The 19,216-nt window shown below is 38.5% G+C and overlaps 2 protein-coding genes across 2 annotated transcripts in view; one reads left to right on the top strand and one right to left on the bottom strand.

Annotated features, from left to right (window-relative positions):
* WDPC (WD repeat containing planar cell polarity effector) overlaps nucleotides 1-19,216 on the top strand; it is a 675,061-nt gene that overhangs the window by 169,165 nt on the left and 486,680 nt on the right. The window lies entirely within an intron of this gene.
* On the bottom strand, nucleotides 42-19,074 carry LOC105465129 (malate dehydrogenase 1). The gene is made up of 9 exons (XM_011713383.3): nucleotides 18,929-19,074; nucleotides 13,152-13,250; nucleotides 12,249-12,345; nucleotides 9,893-10,068; nucleotides 7,850-7,972; nucleotides 2,315-2,491; nucleotides 1,790-1,903; nucleotides 1,142-1,231; nucleotides 42-376 (listed from the first exon to the last, which is right to left on the bottom strand). Exons 1-9 carry the CDS (start codon nucleotides 18,929-18,931, stop codon nucleotides 251-253), a joined length of 1,005 nt encoding a protein of 334 aa, XP_011711685.1. The 5' UTR covers nucleotides 18,932-19,074; the 3' UTR covers nucleotides 42-250.

The raw sequence follows: 19,216 nt of genomic DNA, 5'->3' as shown, positions 1-19,216 counted from the left end.
AGTAGACACTAAATATTAGCTAGAAACAGAGTCTGAGTCACTTTCATTTGGGTATATATTTATTTAGAATGCATACTAACAGCATGATGATAAACTATCATTCACAAACCTGTACCAAGAAGCACATAATCTTTAAAATGTGTTGTTTTTCACAAGTAATTTAAGTGAGCATTACTATTATTTGGTACTTGAGTCAAAGACGACATTTAGATTCTTCAGCTTTGAAGCACTTAGTAACATCCTTGTCTAGTCAGGCAGAGGAAAGAAATTCAAAAGCAGTTTCTTTTTCTTCTGTCAGTTCCTTTGCAGTAAGATCCATCTTCTCACGTGAGAAATCATTAATAGGGAGACCTTCAACAAATTTCCAGGTCTTATTCTGTTTGAAAATAATGCAAATAAGAGATTTAAAGTGGAACTGATCTTTTAATAAGCAACAACCTAGTTTGAACTTATATTTAGAGGTGTATCTGTTTTAAAGTCCGATTCTAAAGAAGTAAATCAAAATCCAGATTTTAATTAATAGACAATTCTAATAAAAACTCAACACTTGAATTTTAAACCTCTTGAATCTAAAAAAAAAAAAATCTTTAAAATGATTGACTTTAGCACGTTTATAATAAACAGCAACAACACTGAAAATCATTGCTTCATTTAGAAATATACTATTTGTAGGTCTCTAATATTAGAGGCATAATAACATACTGTGTTTAGTAGGAAAAGCTGAATTTTCCTTTCCAGATTAATTTCAATCACAAACACTTTTAATGACCTGAAGTTGAAATACATATAGTTTTAAAGCTGAGAAAAATGTCTATTTTAGTAAAGGAACAATTTTCTAGATGAAGTTATACCATTCTGTTTTATTTTTGGGGGGACAGGGTCCTGCTCTGTTGCCGAGGATGTGGGACCACAGGTGTGTGCCACCATGCCCGGCTAATTATTTTATTTTTGCAGAGATGGGGGTCTCAGTATGTTGCCTGGGCTGGTCTTGAACTCCTGGGCTCAAGCAATCTTGCCACCTTGGCCTTCCAAAGTGTTGGGATTATAGGCGTGAGCCACTGTGCCTGGCCAATAATACCATTCTTAAGGGAAACATATAACTACTTTCTCAAAGAAGGGAAATAGCTCCAAAATACCTTACCTTGATTACAACAGGGAATGAGTAGAGCAGATCATCAGGAACACCATAGGAGTTGCCATCAGAGATAACACCCATGGACACAAACTCTCCCTGAAAATAACAATGTTTCACATACTCGTGGTGATTAGTTTACACAACTGACACATGAACTAATAAAATTAAACCAGGTGACCCTTTCTTACTATGTTCATAACATCATTACTGTGTAAGGAACTATCATCAGCACCAGGTACTTCCACGACAAGATAACTTTCATGGATATTATTTCATTTCATGCTTCCATATCATATGTGAAGTAGGCCAGGGAAACCTAATCCTCATTTCCTAATCCTCACAGATGAGGAAGCTGTGGCCTAGAAGAAAAAATTTCACCCCTACTATGTATCAGGCATTGTGCTACGTGTTTTCCATATGCAATCTCCTTTAACCCTCACAACCCTGTGTATAATAGTAATGTCATGTAAAAGATGACAAAACAGCTCAGAAAGGCCAAGGCTAAGAAACTCCAAAGTTTACTTAGTTAATAGGCAGCTGAGCTGAGAAATGAACCTAACCTGATTATAACCTAAAGGCTATATTCTTTTTATATTATATCATCAGGCAACAAAAATAAAACAGAGTGACCTGTGCAAATCACTAAATCCTTACCTCTGGGGTTCCAAACCAGATGTCCCTGACGTGGTCACAGATGGCTTTTGCAGCAGACATTGCACTGGATAGTTTTCGAGCCTTGATGACAGCAGCGCCACGCTGCTGCACAGTCTGGGAAAGGGGCAGGCGAAAGCAGCAGTGTTACTTGGTCATGATAGCAACATTTTCATTGATTCCAAGTCGAACTTGGGGTGAAAGGCTATGACCAGAGTTTAATGTGTCCCCTCCAAAATCATGCAACAACCTGATGTTAGCCTTACCAATCCTCCTGGAAAAAGAAAACTGTATCTTCCCATACAAAGTTTATCATATGTCAAAGACATGGATCTTGGTATAAGTCGCAACTGCTGTGCTACAGATCATATCAGATCAGACTGGATCATGACTGGCTTACTAAGATCCCGAAAGTATGCAGTCATCAGAGCAACTGGGAAAGACCTGCCCTCCTTGAAGGTTTCCTGTCCTGAGTCTCTCAAGAGTTCTTTATGCTCAGCGTTAAGAAGGCTCACAGATTTTTCTTACCGTGACAAATTCTCCCTTGAGCCAGCTGTCATCTTTCAGAGCTTCGTAAACACCAACTTCCTTTCCTTGCAATTTCACCTTGGCATGGTTGACATCTGGATACTGAGTCGAGGAATGGTTTCCCCAGATAATGACATTCTTTACATCATTAGCAGTCACACCAAGTTTAAGAGCAATCTAGTTAAATTGAAAACAAATACATTACTGAGGCGAATGCTTTTTATTTCCAATTGGGACCTGTTTTGACAAACGCCCTTAAATAAAAAGCTTCTGAAATTTCAAGAGAACACAAGAGTTATATTGACTTGTAAAAAAGGTGAATTTATTGCTTGGCAATTTCCTACAACAGCTTAACAGTGGTAACAACCGTGGACTTGAAGCTTATGGAGTACAATGTTTAAGGGTATGAAGCATCCCATAGTTTGTGGTTATTAGTATAGTAGGTGTATCAAACATAAAACATTAATCAAGTTACTATTATTTATTAATCAATTTACTGTTTCTTAAATATGTAAATGTGATCTTTTGTTTCACTGTTAATGTTTACCTGGAGATGTCTTCTCAGTGCTTCTGAGTAATCAGGTATTTAGGCACTTTAGGTAAAATTTTTATTACATACCATATACAAATTAATTTTCAACCCTAAATATGAAATTTTAGAGTTGGATAGGACTCAAATTACCAAGATATGACTGTCCTCATTTTATATATCAGGAAACTGAAGGAAAGAGATTTTATGTGTGTGCGTGTGTGTGTGTGTATACACACATATATACACACTAAAATTCTAACATATGTAACAATCTCTAGCTATAACTCCAGAAAGCAGTTTAGGGTCCTGCAATGCCTTGCAATCACATATAGCATAATAGCCACAAAAAAAGGTTAAAAAGTTATGTCTTGAGCTGGGCATGGTGGCTCACGCCTATAATCCCAGCACTTTGGGAGGCCAAGGCGGGCAGATCACCTAAGGTTGGCAGTTTGAGACCAGCCTGACCAACGTGGAGAAACCCCATCTCTACTAAAAATACAAAGTTAGCCGGGCTTCGTGGTGCATGTCTGTAATCCCAGCTACTTGGGAGGCTGAGGCAGGAAAATCGCTTGAACCTGGGAGGCGGAGGTTGTGATAAGCCGAGATTGCACAACTGCACTCCAGCCTGGGCGACAGAGTGAGACTGTCTCAAAAAAAAAAAAAAAAAAAACAAAAAAACAAAAAAACAAAAAAAGAGACATGTCTTGGTAGATTTAAATAAAATCAGCCTGTTTGTTATTTGTCTGATAAGTTTATGTGCAGAAAATAAATTGTGATCAGGTGTATGTATAATTTGTTCCTAACTAGACAACAGAATTTATGATGAACCAGAAGGGAATGTGGAAAAATATTTTAAGAAGCTGATCTGTTTTGGTGACATTGTGGGCCATTCTTCCTTCCTCTGTGTCCCAGTAAGAATGGGAGAGAAAATTAATTGTGCCAGAGTCTGTAGCTTTAGCACATAAATAAAGCATTTGAGTATTTACCATGTAATAAAAGGAATACACTTTGATATTTTAAGGAAAATTTTAAAACAAGGGTAATAACAACTCTAAACTGAAACAACTCAAATGTCCTTCAAGAATGGTTAAATATGCCAGGCACGGTGGCTCACGCCTATAATCCCAGCACTTTGGGAGGCCGAGGTGGGAGGATCATGAGGTCAAGAGATTGAGACCATCATGGTCAACATGGTGAAGCCCCGTTTCTACTAAAAATACAAAAATTAGCCCACCTACTCAGGAGGCTGAGGCAGGAGAATCTCTTGAACCTGGGAGGCAGAGATTGCAGTGAGCCGAGATCGTGCCATTGCACTCCAGCCTGGGCAAAAGGGTGAGACTCCGTCTCAAAAAAAAAAAAAAAAAAAAAAAAAGAATAGTTAAATAAACTGTATTACGTCTTACATATGCAATGGAATAAATAAAAGGGGTAAGTGGAAAAACAGGAACAACCAACAACCTGGATGGATCTTAAAGGCATTAAACTAAGTGAAAAAGAGACAGTTTCAAAAGGTTCCTTACTGCATGATTCCATTTTTGTAAATTTTCAAAATGACAAAATTATAGAGGTGGAGTGCAGATAAATGATGTCAGGGACAGAGGGAGGTGTGACCATAAGGGAGAGTATGCAGGAGTTCTTTTGTGAGTGATGAAGAAATTCTGTACCTTGACTATGGGGGCAGTTATAGGAATCTACACTTGTAATCAAATGTCATAGAATCATTCATAAAGACACAGAAAAAAATAAATGAATATAAAACTGGTGAAACTTCAGTAAGTCTAGTTAATAGTATTGTGTGTAGTTCATCAGCTTCTTGGTTTTCATAATACTCTGTAGTTATGTAAGATACCATCAATGGGTGATAGGTACAAGGGACTTCTCTGTACTATTTTTTTTGCGACTTCTGAGTCTAAAATTATTTCAAAATAAAAAGTAAAAAAAAAAAAAAAAACCCAACCAACCAACCAAAAAGGATAAAGATGAAAAAAAAGGCCATTATCTAAAATGTCTGCAATGACTTGACTGGTCTTCACACTAATTTATTCAGTTAAGTAAGAAGTAAACTGTCTTTACTTTCACTCTCACTCTTAAACTAGCTGAGACTGCTTTCTGAAATCCTAAAATAGTTAAAAGTTTACTTAAAAATTTCTGTTTGTGATATTGTAAATCACTTTTGACCGATCGAATCCCTGCAAGTCTTGCAAGTATTAGGACTATTATCTACAATATTTGCATTAGTCTCCACAAATTAGTTGACGGTTGGTTTCTGGGGTCCTCAGCTATTGATCTGCTTAGCCTGTGGGGTAGGGTAGAGTGGCACGCTGTCCAATGAGTACCATTTTTTATGGGTGCCATGACCTGAAAGAACTGGGAAAAAAACTGCTCTTACTTACATTTATACTTAAATTTAGCTGGTATGGTATAGAAAAAGATAAATTTATACCTTGAACAATTAACTCAAGATATATATATCACCAGGAAGTTAGAGCCTGTAACTTCCCTGAATGTCAGCTTCAATGCTCCCAAGTACAGTGAAGACAAAATGCCTCTAGGCCTCTCTGCCCTCGGTCTTCCTGGGCTCCCCTGCCTTCCTTTGTTCTTGTTGCCCTCCTCCTCTTGCTCCTTTGATCTCTTGAGCTAATCCAGTTCTGTCTGGACAGCAAAGGCCAGGTACTTTGCACCCAGCAGATATAACTTCTTAATATGATTCATGTCACAATTAGTCTAAATTTATACGTACCCGGGATAACAGTTCTTTACTCCCCTAGACACTCATGTCTGTCATAGAGGTCTGTTAAAAGTTTTTGATTAATTCTCCAGCCCTAGTAATTTTCTTACCAGCTAACTGGTATCATTGTCAAATTACCTTATCTGGTATCACTGTCAAATTACCTTGTCAGCAGATGTAAATATAGCACTGGTTTGCAAATACACAGGGAAGTTCTGCAGGTGTTAAACAGTCCCTAAGTAGCTAAGGCCTCTGAATTCCAAGACAAAATATCTAGCAACCATTCCTGTAAGAAAAACTTACCTTTGGGTTTGTTATTTTTCTCACTGGATAAACTACTTCTTTTAGAGGAAGAAAGTGCTTCTTCAATGACTCCTTAAAAGCTCTCACTATGCCAGATTGACATGCTGAAACAGTGCCAAGCCAAGGTCCCAGGAGTAATAAAGAACATGTCCCAAAGTGAAGGTTAAAGTCTGAGGAGAGCACTGTCTTTCCTCTTTGCTCATTCAGACTTTAGCCCTGCAGTGAAAACTGTTTCAGGCACTAGGACAAAGTATCTCTTAGCAGTACCTTTGGAGGCAGAATTTTCCAAAGCCTGTCTCCACCAAAGCCTCAGGTGAAACAACAAAAAGTGGTTGCTAGTGTCATTGTGTTACCTTTTTCTTGTTGTAGGAACTAAATAAGTCACTGTCTGGCAATCCAGAGTTTACAACTGTAAGGCGTATAATATCTCTTCCTTTACAACTGTCCCACAGTACTCAAACTGCCTGCCTCCAGTCATTCAAACAAACTCCTATTTGTTCTCAGCTACCATCAGACCCAGCCCATAGCCTAAAGCCTCTCAGGGAATATCTGCACTTTAAACTAAAAATTTAAGGGTTGTTATCCAACAACCCTTTACGTTAGGAATGTTTAGGCTGTATGCTTCTTAGAAAGAAGAAATCAACTAATAATAATAGCAGCCAACTTTTCTTGCATTTACTATGTGCAGGCACCATGCTAAGGGCTTAAAATGGATCTTATTTAATCCTCATAAGAACTCTCTGAGGTAGATATAATTATTACATTTTAATCATTGAATGTACTTTCTCAAAATCACAGAGCTAGTAAGTGGACTAAGGTCAGTTGATACCATTAAGTAAGACCATACATAAGGGTTTTGAGTCAGGCAAATCAAGTGGCTCCATAATTTATAAGCTGTATGACTCTGAGCAGGTTCTGACTTCCCTGGGCCTCAGGTTTCTTACCTAAAGCAGGGATAATATAAGATACCTCATATGGTTACTATAAAAATTAAATGGAAAATTACATGTATAGCATTCAATTTACAGTAGATGCTTAACAAATGTATATTCTTTTCTCTTTCATAGGCATTCCAGTGCTGAAGGATTATTAATTCTTAGGTTAGGGCAGCAGTGCTTCAACTTAGACCTCATAGCATCTTCTGGTTAACAATTTTTTTTGAAACTAAAGTTATCTTTCTCTAGAAGAAAAAGCACTGAACTCATAGACCTATCTAGCAGTGATGACCTACAGACAAGAAGGGATGGCCAGAAAAGCATTAGGGCAACGGACAGAGGTTCTGTCCAGGAACGGGCACCAGGACCAGTTAGATCTGAAAAAGCCTAGGAAACTAGCTCAGATCAGTTGCTTGGCTTCTAATTTTTTGAAAAGCTATTGTTAATTCCTTGGTCACTGGCTCCTTGGCATACTTATCTATGGCTCCAAGGGTAAAGAAAATTAGCAACAGAGTTTAGCTCCTAAGCAGTGAAAGTAGCAAATTTCACAGATACACACAGAATATTAAAAATACATAAACTGAAAATTAAATATAAAATTACAAAATCTGAATTTGATTGCTTAGCTGCAGGTAAAACAGAAGCAGAACCACACAATCACGCAAAGCTCAAGTCTTTGTTTATATAATCTCCTATGTATCTGAAAAAATTAAAACTAAATTATGTACCATCATGTATACTAATTTTTAACCACTGTAACAAAAGAACATTAGTAACTGCATTTCATTATAGTTAGCAATTGAAATATAGTTAAAGACAAAATCAAGTAGGAAGTAAAGCCTCTGGTCCTTTACGAGAATACATTTAAAGACTCCCTAACAAATTAATAATAATTTACTTTTAATTTAATAAAAGTAACAGGTTCCTACTAAACAAAAACAAGAAAAAAGCACAAACTCAGATTCAGTTATTTTAAAAGTGAGAGAAAAATGTTTTAAAGTTGAACAATCACAAGATTTAAAAGACATTTTTCTTACTTGAGCTTTAGCTCGGTTGTGATCCAAACGAGTCAAGCAACTGAAGTTCTCCTTGGGGATGGATGGAGCCGACTTGGACGCAGTCAGGCAGTTGGTATTGGCTGGGTTACCCACAACAATAACCTAGGAGGAATGGAAGGCACTGAAGACTTACAGACTATATACTTACTAACCATGTTAAAATTTGATTGAAAATGTCTAACAGGTAGCCGTACAGGGGAGGCTTGGGAAACACCAAATACAATATAGCATAGGAAAATACATTTTAAGTTATAAAAATCTTTAATAAAATGGTAATAAAATTTTTGAAATAATATCAGATTTATAGAAAAGTTACAACCATATTACAGAGACTGACTCCCTTATATCTTTAGTCTTTGTTTTTTTTTTTTTTTTGGTACCTCTTTTGACAAGCTGCAGACAAGATACTTGATTGTCTCTAAGTACTACAGTGCTGGCAAATATTTCTGACAAACAAGGACGCTTTGCAGAGGTGGAATTACCATGCAAGGAATACTTTACCTCCAAACAGCCTGCAATTTAGCAGTCTGAACAACCTTGTAATCTTTTACTGGTACTTGTGGATTTCTATTCAACTCATTTATATTATTTTCTGTGATGACAGAAAGTAAGTTAACTATTTAAAATGAAGTCCACAGAAAGCAAAAAATGCAGACATCTATGAAATGTTACTGATAGAACATTATAATGGGCAACTTAAAAAATTTTATAAAAATTTTCTTTCACTTTTTTTTTTTTTTTTTTTTAAATAGGAAAGTATACAGAAATCAGTTAAACCTTTAACCGGCAAGCCTATTTGCTGTGTGACAATTAAGTTCTAGTTAATTGATAGTTCACTAATAAAAGAAGGTTTGGCTGGGTGTTGTGACTCACACCTGTAATCCCAGCACTTTGGGAGGCAAAGGCAGGTAGATCACCTGAGGACAGGAGTTTGAGACCAGCCTGGCCAACATGGTGAAACCCCATCTCTACTAAAAATACAAAAATTAGCCAGGTGTGGTGGCGTGCGCCTGTAGTCCCAGCTACTCAGGAGGCTGAGACAGGAGAAACGCTTGAACCGGGAGGTGGAGGTTGCAGAGCCAAGATTGCACCACTGCAGTCCAGCCTGGGTGACAGAGCAAGACTCCGTCTCAAAAAAATAAAAATAAATAAATAAAAAAGGCTTATTGTATTATTAAGACATAGTTAGAATTTAAATAGTTTTAACACAAAGAGACAGAACGGTAAGTCATACTGACTCAATTCTTCAAGAAACAAGCATATTAAAATTCCTCTGCATTAAGAAAATCTGAGCGAGCATTCAGAAACCACTATATTCTACTCCTGAGAATAAACTTACCTTACAGCTAGCTATCTCTTTTCACAATCATACACAAATTTAAATGTCTAAATAAATATTCCCACTCAGCAAAAATGCACCAGAAGGTCCTGTGCCTTCTCTATAGGTTTAAGAACTAATATTGGCCGGGCACGGTGGCTCAAGCCTGTAATCCCAGCACTTTGGGAGGCCAAGACAGGCGGATCACGAGGTCAGGAGATCGAGACCATCCTGGCTAACACAGTGAAACCCCGTCTCTACTAAAAATACAAAAACTTAGCCGGGCGAGGTGGCAGGCGCCTGTAGTCCCAGCTACTCGGGAGGCTGAGGCAGGAGAATGGCGTGAACCCGGGAGGCGGAGCTTGCAGTGAGCTGAGATCCGGCCACTGCACTCCAGCCTGGGGGACAGAGCGAGACTCCGACTCAAAAAAAAAAAAAAAAAAAAGAAAAAAAAAAAAAAAAGAACTAATATTAAATTTTCACGTTATACTAATAGGAAAAATATTTTTGAACACTCTAGATTTCTACACTGTAACAAAAAACCCAGAAAGGGAGAGCTTATCAAGCAAAACTCTATAGCCATATTTACTGATGATTGTACAGAACTAGAAAAAAGGACAAATAATTTTGGTTTTGCTTAAATGCTAAAAGCGTACGTTTCAAATGCTAACAATGAAAAATCCCTAAAATACAGTGTTGGTCACCTTAACTGACTTCTTGGCGTATTTGTCTAAGGCTGCACCCTGGGATTTGAAGATTTTCACATTTGCTTTCAGTAAATCTTTTCTCTCCATGCCTTCTCTTCTTGGCATGGAGCCCACGAGAATGGCCACATCCAGGTCTTTGAAGGCAACCTCTTCTTTATCTGTTGCGATGACATCTGTGGACATGGCAATAAATATGCAGAGCTACTTAAACACCAAAGTTTTGAAGTTTTCTTTTTCATATTGAATCTACCCATAAATTCTTTCACTTGTTGCAAGTGTTTATATATCACACTGATATGCATTTCAGGAGCCTAAGAAAAGATAATATATTAATTTAACAATCACAACATCAGAAATGTCAATAGATTTATTTTGCTTTTCCTATTTCAGTAATTATCTTAAATGTCAAAAACTCCATAGCTTTTATCTTTTATAATCATATATGATGCAAGGTATAATGATGACTTTTGAAGCAATACTTGTTATTCACACTAATTACCACACAACACAAAAGAGCAACTAATTCACCTAACCTTTAAATTACAATTACTTTAAGGTCTAAGACACCAATCACAAATTTAAAAATAATAAATGTTTATTGAGGAGTTTTGTGCCAGGGATAATGCTAAGAGATTTATATTATTATCAAATTTAATCTTCACATTTTATAGATGGAGACACTGAGATTTAAAGAGATTAACTCGCCACCATCAAAAGATAACGGAGTTGTAATTCCAGCCTAGGTTGGTCCAGAGTTCAACCACTATGCTCCAGTGTTAGTACAATAAGCAAACATCACTTGCTTTTTGACTGAAGAACATACGTCATTACACTTCTTTGTTGATTGTATTAAAAAAGCTATGACCAACATTCAGCATTTTCACTGGAAAATTGGCTAGCTGCATCATAGTCAAGCCTGCCATAAGTCTGAAAATGGGCATAGACAGGAACACCAGTTGGAGGGAAAAAAAATTATCTTCCTTAAAAAAAAACCACGTCCTTATTTGCTGAACTTTCCCTTCCCTCTCCTATTCACATCTGGCAGAGGACAAACAAGTGCAATCTGGGCCCTTTGGAGAAAGCACAGGGAACTCAGCAAAGAAAGGAATACAAATGGGAAAAAGCAGCAAAGTTGATTTGGAAAGAGCTGTGGGTAAGAAAAGGGAACCAACAGAATAGTGTGGGCAGCCACGTATTCTTCTACAGAACTTTGCAACCAAAAGACTTAGATGGCAGATTATCCCTTCTAACAAATGTTTATTCAACAGATGAAAAATTTTAAGCAAAGTTTTTCTGGGAAGGTATATATTATTTTGCTTTGTGCAAACTTCTAGGAGAGTTTCATTAATTAATCCTTACCAAAAGAAAGACTATGATGAAGATATAGCTGAAGAAAAATATTCAAATTAATTTAGAATATTTTAAAAAACTTTTCAATCAAATTTAAGGCTTCCTTATTATGTTCGTGTTATAGTTCAATGATCTGCAAAGGCCCTTAGCTGAGCTCTTCTGGGTTTTTTCAAACTATAGAGCATATGGTAAGGACAATTTATACTATGTCTCAACCTGATGATTGGTAGATGGGATGGGGACCATATAAGGACCAACCAACTTCCAGAGCAATAGCTATGAAGGACATCCTTCAAAACTGAGACAAGTTTTCCATTACAGGACGCTACTATTACCATTTAAGTAGACTCCATAACAACACAACATAGACAATTCCTACGTTGTCTATAATATGTGTGTGTAGACAATGTCAGGTGTATAACCCTTGTGCAAAATATTACACTTAACTGGTATAATAAATTATATACACACACATTGGGGGAAAAAATGATAGTCCTTTACCTGACATTGTTTCTCATTTTTTACCCTTCTTTATCCTTGGTATACATAAGTAGTTAATAAGTATGGTAGTTCCAAATAAAAAAATCCTCTTATGAATAATTTCTAATTAAGAGCCTTTAACAAAAACCTAAAATCTGTGTATTTTTTTTTTTTTTTTTTCTAGACGGATTCTCGCTCTGTTTCCCAGGCTGGAGTGCAGTGGCACAATCTCGGCTCACTGCAAGCTCCGCCTCCCGGGTTCACGCCATTCTCCTGCCTCAGTCTCCCCAGCAGCTGGGACTACAGGTGCCACCATGCCCGGCTAATTTTTTTGTATTTTTAGTAGAGACGGGGTTGCACTGTGTTAGCCAGGATGGTCTCGATCTCCTGACCTCATGATCCGCCTGCCTCGGCCTCCCAAAGTGTTGGGATTACAGGCGTAAGCCACCGCGCTCGGCCCTAAAAACCTGTATTTTGTAAGAAATCAAATACTGTAAAATCCCTTCTCTACTCCCCAACTCACCTTTCAGGAGGGGAAGGGCACAGTCTTGCAGTTCCATTAGGACACCGTCCAGGACACCCATCATGGGGGTGATATCCAACAGCACAAGAATTATAGGCTACCAAAAAGCAAGGACAGCATGTGTTAGTGTAGGCTATTTCACTTAGACACAAGAAAGTCTTTCCACAGACTTTTTATTTGGTATGTACATGCATGTAATTCCCATTAATTAGTCATGATCATTATTTCAGGAGGTCAGGTATCTAGCACTATGCCATTTTCAGAAAGAAGGATGCTATAAAACCAGCATTGGTTTGCTAACAAACACAGTGAGAGGAATCACCACTACTCAGTTTTTTAAGAGTACATGAAAAAAAACATTAAACTGAGTGACATGCCATAGTTTGCTCTTATTGTTAATAGCTGTATGTTTGATTTCAGTTCATGAAAGAATAATTCAGTATCCATGGGTCAAGAAACTGAATAAATGAATACCTTAGAAAATGATTTTAGTGTGCATTAATCAGGCTTGCTGAAAGTCAGAGTGCCTGCTTCAACTGGGAAGCAGATTTCCTGACTCTTTTGGTTCTAAAGGCAGTTTATTAACAAGGGAGTGCTTATTGAGTAACTCTCTCCCACATGACTGTAAGTCACTATCATTAGTGATATCTCCCATTGACTGACACCTGCTGGTTACACCAAGTCAACTAAGTACAATATATGGAAGAGTTCTCATTTCCAAAGTGTTTTCAGTGCCTGGAGGCATACATACAAATTTACTTGCTTCCAATTATAGCTGTGTGCCTATTACATTTACTGAGATTACACATTCCTTCATTGTTTTACAATTTGTGTACAAATACAGAATTTTACTAACCATATTCTTACTCTAATAACTTAAGATTTAGAGACACCTGTTCCTACCTGATCTTTACCAAAGACGGATCCATTTCCAATACTATACAGCAGTGAATATGCAATTTGACCAGCTGCTCCAGTCACAAGGACTCTGATTGGTTCAGACTGTAATGAAAAAGACCCATTAACATCTTTAAGTACTACTGTACCTTAAAAATATCCAGAATTTTTATCTATAGTAAGAAATCCACATACTTTAAAAGTGAATGTAAAATTTTAAAGTCCTTTTGCATCTGGCTTAGTAGAAAATGAATGTGCTGCATATTTACGTGGTGTTATTTAACTCTCACCATATAGGGAGCTAAAAGTGTTATTCTGGATTTACTTACATAATCTTATCCACCTTTTTTGGGGTATTTTACCACTAAAATAGGCTGAACAATGTTGATGTGTTCAGTATGTGGTGATCCAAACCCTGGCAGCCACTAGAGCCACACAAATCCTTATTATGCAAAGCCCCCACTCCCATCTGCTCAACAGAATCTTCATACCAAGAAAAGGAGTAAAAGAGGCTAAAACTTTCCATTTACATTGAGCCAATATATTTAAATAAGACAATTAATCGGCAGGGCGTGGTGGCTCATGCCTGTAATCCCAGCACTTTGGGAGGCTGAGGCGGGTGGATCACAAGGTCAGCCTGGCCAACATGGTGAAACCCCATCTCTACTAAAAATACAAAAATTAGCCACGCATGGTGGCGCGTGCCTGTAATCCCAGCTACTTGGGAGGCTGAGGCTGGAGAATCGCTTGAACCCAGGAGGTGGAGGTTGCAGTGAGCTGAGACTGTGCCACTGCACTCCAGCCTGGCAACAGAGCAAGACTCTGTCTCAAAAAACAAGGACAATTAATTGCTATTCAACTTCATTGTCTGGAGGAGGAAAAACAAGATGTTTTATTTCAGGAGAAACAACAGTAACATGTAGTGACAGACAGCTGACAACCTGATTCCAAGGGAAAATTATTTTTAAAAGCAAGGAGGGAAGACATACAAACAGAAATTTCAACAGATCCTGAACAAACTACAGACATAGAAACTAAGATAACTGATATTCAAGGTGATGACTCTGAGTAAAAAAAGACTAAGCTGACAGATTTTTAAAAAATAGAAATATTTCTATTAAGAACAAAACAATGTTTAGAAACATAATGGGTAAGTTTAATTAGACAGAAAAATTCAATTATGGTGAACCATTCCTTTCCCCGACAATGCTGGGTAAATGTACTTTCACTGTCACCTTTACCCCTACCGGCATGGAGAAATGGTCCACTGATGTGACTGAGCCTAGAAGTATTTGGTTTCTTTTTAAGATCTTTCCTCCAGATGAAACAAGGATGGATAGCCTCGAAGGCTTCTTTTAAGCTTCTAACTCTAAGCTCTGAGGTCAGCAGAACTCAGCAATTTGGTACTCACTCACAGAAGTCAAAGAAAAAAAAAAATTCAAAAAAGAAGTGTCAGGCCAGGCATGGTGGCTCATGCCTGTAATCCCAGCACTCTGGGAGGCCGAGGCAGGCGGATTACCTGAGGTTGGGAGTTTGAGACCAGCCTGATCAACATGGAGAAACTCCGTCTCTACTAAAAATACAAATTAGCTGGGTGTGGTGGCAGGCGCCTCCCAGCTCTTTGGAAGGCTGAGGCAGGTGAATGGCTTGAACCCGGGAGGCAGAGGTTGCAGTGAGCCAAGATAGTGCCATTACATTCCAGCCTGGGCAACAAGAGCGAAACTCCATCTCAAAAAAAAAAAATAAATAAATAAATAAATAAATAAATAAATAAATAAATGTCAACTGGTGTAGAGAAATGAATTTGATCATAGCCAGCTATATACTATACAATATTTGTTTTCCAATTTATTGCTATTTATAGAAAAATCTTTAATGGCCTACACGTTTCATTCTGTCATTTTCCCTTCTTTCCTTGAAGTCAAGTAGAGTAGGTGAGGAAAAGGGAATACAGGAAGAAATTATTACTCCCTTTTCCTTTAGAATGCAAGATCCTTAAGAACACGGACTTTGTCTATTTTATTTACTGCTGTATCTCAATTGCCTAGAAAAACACCTGGCCTGTAGTTGGAACTCTGATATTTGCTTGAAGGAATAGCTGGATCCTATAAAAGTACCAAAAAGATGGAAATGTAAAAGAACTGTTTGGGAACATATGTAGTATGCTTTAACATTTTTTAAAAGGTATTTTATTTATTTAAGATATTTCAGGCTGAGTGCAGTGGCTCACGCCTATGATCCCGGCACACTGCGCCGGGGGCCGGGGTGACTGGATCACTTGAGCCCAGGAGTTCGAGACCAGCTTGGGCAAAACGGTGAGACCTTGTCTCTTAAAAAAACAATTTAGCTGGGTATGGTGGCACATGCTGTAGTTCAGCCACTCAGGAGGCTGAGGCAGGAGAATCACTTGAGCCTTGGAAGTTAAGGCTACAGTGAGCCATTACTGTGTCAGTGCACTTCAGTCTTGGTGACAGAGTGAGATCCTGACTCAAACAAAAACTCATTCATATGTACCATGAAAACAAAAGGTATTTTATTCATATATAGTATGTATTGAGAAGGCTAGAAACTCAGTGACCACAATAGTTTCAACTATAGTTAACAAAATTATTTATGTCATTAGTACTAATGATATTACCTTATAAATCCACTGATGAGCTGTTGTCTCATTTAATTCATTCATTAAACAAAACAGCATTAAGTTCCTATCATGTAGTTGGTACTATTTTAGGCCAGGGAATCCATTGGTGAATTACGTGAAGGAAACAAAAGGATACACCAATTTTCTAAAACAGGGGGCTACAGGGGCAGTAGAGAGTAGTAATTAAAGAGATGGACTCTGGAGCCAGACTTTCTAGGTTCAAGTCCTGGCTCCACAACTCATTAACTGCGTGCTCTAGGACCAGTTACTTAACCTCTCTGCATTATTTCCCCATAGTAAAATGGAGATAATAATAGCAATTACCTAACGAACAGAGTAGTTTTAAGTATTTACAATTATCATCACAGAATTTTCCTCTAAAGACTCTAATAGCCTGTGGTTTTCTATTTGCATTTCTGTTGCTCTGTATTAGACCATGAAGCCCCCTTAAGAACAGTCTGCCTTTGATATGGATTTGCATTTCCATATAGTGTTCAACCAGTATTTGTTGAATGAAGGAAGGTTAGGGTATAAAGTACGAACACATACTACTTCAATGTACAGCAAAGTAGGATAAGAAAAGGGGGGCTGGAGAGATGGAAGATCACTATCTGTAAAGTTTAACCTCCCATAAGGTCATCTATATGGTTAGAAAAATGCAGTCAATTTTAGTAGCTACTTAAAAACATGTTCACAGTATCACAGTCCTTAATGAAGGGGTTGTGGCGACCTAATGAACAGTTAATTCCACCTCAGCAGTTTTCTTCTGTATTTCTGGAGAAATTACTTTCACAGGTAGGTAATTCCATCTTATTAATGGCAGTCTGAGGCTTAGTTAGTGTTTGAATGTTTGAAGATGAAACAGAGAAAGAAAACTCCACGTATGGTTCTTTCTGCTCCTCTGCAACATTGCAGTTGAAAAGCAGGAGGGTGGGAGAGTCCTGCTGACTTTCACAATGTTACAGTGTGAACATAGGTTACTATTCTTTGCTCAGATATCTGGGCAGTCTGCCAAGATCCAAAGAAGGAATGTCTTTGCTCTTAGCAGGGCACCAATGACTTTCCTGCAGATGCACGCTCTGTGCTAACTTCTCAGCTGTAAAGATTGAATTTAAGTGTCTCTGTTATTCCACAGACAGATCCACATATTCCTTTTTCACTTTCAAATTTATATATATTTCTAAATTACATGCATTTCTATAACACAAAAAACTAAGCGGTACCATTTAGATTCCTTCCTACAGTTTATTTACTGTCACTCCCTATAGACAACAAGCAAAGAATCCTCGCCTTTGAATGAGCTTACAAAACAAGGCTCTTTTCTAACTCTGTCCATTCACACACTCCCCTGAGGGGGGCAGGGAAATTGAGTCATGTGTGAGTTTGCTGTCAGTTCCAGCAAACTGCCAGACAAATTCTTCCTCATGTTCTGTCTCTGTGTTATCTGGCACCCCAGTGACCTTCCAGCGGTGGGGCCTTACTAGGGAAAACCAGCTAAGAATCTGGGGCCCAAAATCTCTCTGTGACCTTAAGAAAATTATCTGACCTCCCCAGACTACATTATAAGAGTAGATAATATATTCTCCAAATCCCCTTTTAATTCTAGAATTCCAATATTTTGAATTGCAAGGAATAAAGCTATCAAGTAATCTATATGCTGATAACACAGTTGAGTTTGTATATGCAGTATGAACTGGTAACTTCCTCCAGAATCTCAGTTAGTAAAAATTAAGTTTTCAGGGAGTTGAGTACACCGTCTCTCCCCCGCTGCAAGACCTCACTGCGGTGGTCCCTATAAAAATAAAAATTCAGAAAGGCTTGATAAGTGTAAGACACAATATAGAAAAAATGGCAAGAGTGTGAGACTCTTGGGACAAATCACATTCTCTCTGGGTCTCGATAAACTCAATTTTAAGATGTGAAGTGGGGAGATTCGTCAAGATGACCTTTAAAAGATCCCATTCAGTTCGAAAAGCAAAAAGTCCAAGGTTCTCACATAATAAGTACCTCTGCTTTCTAGCTAAGATTATTAGGACAGAAACCACTGAAACCTAATTTAAATGACTAATTATGTGACAAAATATATAGGAAACCTAGGTTTAACACCTACTGGAAATTAGTAGCTGTCTCCACTGGCCCCGTTACACAGGCAGAGAGAGTAATGCCCTTGCCTTGAAAACGTTGTCTTTTCAGATTCTGGGAAATTTCCAATGTATTCAAACATTTCTCCACATTCTCCAGCCATTTTAGTATTTTGGACACAAAGTAGGAAAAACAGTCGCAACTATAAATACAAGCAATTGTATTGATAGTAGGAAGCGATTTCTTTGAGTTTGATGACAAATGTCACCTTCAAGCAGTACGCAGAATATTCCTACGTCAGAGTTCCTTCACCAACCCCCTCCTTTCTGCAGAGACAAGCGATGGAGATCTAGGTTATCCAGGTCTTCCATGACAAAATGGTTACTCTGTTACATTTAAAAGAGGTGCTTCTGGAATTCATTACATACAGTTCAACAAAGACTATCCGCAGTAGTTATTGGCTACTGATGCCGTCACTTCAACATATCCTGGCATTACAAAACAGGTCAATGAACGGGTTCCAAATAACATTTTGAGAAATCAGACATGGCGGAAACACGTCTCCTGCAAACGCAGATCGTAATCTGGACCACCAGGTAAATACTACCTTTCCAGCTTTTAGCTTTCAAGGGCCCTGTGACAAAAGCTCTTATAAACACTGTGGGCTAATGAGGAGAAAAAGGGGTTAGCACCCAACCTTTCCCTCCCATCGCAAACCTTATTGTCCTTATCAAACAAACCCCGTAACATCCTTTGGAAAATAGCTGCAGCGTCGTATTCTGTCCTCCCGCCATGCAGCAGGATTAAGATCGCGCCTCTCCCAGGACAACTACTTCTCCAGAGTCCTCCTAAGAGCGCCCTATGCCCCGCAAGGTGGAAATCAATCCCTTCCCAATTACTGGGTCACTGCGACAATCCCAAGAAGATGAGTCCGAGCTTGTCAAAGAGCGCGAAGGACGGCGCCTTGCACAGCTGCCTCCCAAAAGTCCCTAAAGTGCAAGAAACCCCACAAAAGGGCGCGAGGGCCAGAGGTGGGCAGGAACCCGGGGCCCACACTCACCATGGCTGAAAACTGCGGGGACAATTTCAACAACTGCAAAATGAGCCTCAGAGAGTCAGGTCACCTCTACCGCGGAACTGACTCGGAGAGGGCGAGCGGTGTTAGCGAGAAAACGCTCCGCTCCCGACGCGGCGCTCTCTGGGAACTGTAGTTTACGCTGCCCTGCTTCTGGCGCAATCTCCAAAGTGTTTCCTTCAAGTGTTGAACTACACTTCCCGATCCGAGGGGTTCTTCTCACTGCTTTCTCACTGCGCTCTGCTCCGATTGCAAAGTAGTCCCGGAGGATGA

Source organism: Macaca nemestrina, chromosome 13 (assembly GCF_043159975.1).
Source record: "Macaca nemestrina isolate mMacNem1 chromosome 13, mMacNem.hap1, whole genome shotgun sequence".
NCBI lineage: Eukaryota > Metazoa > Chordata > Mammalia > Primates > Cercopithecidae > Macaca > Macaca nemestrina.
The sequence above is the reverse complement of the archived record's forward strand: the minus strand, read 5'-3'. Positions and strand labels throughout refer to the sequence as shown.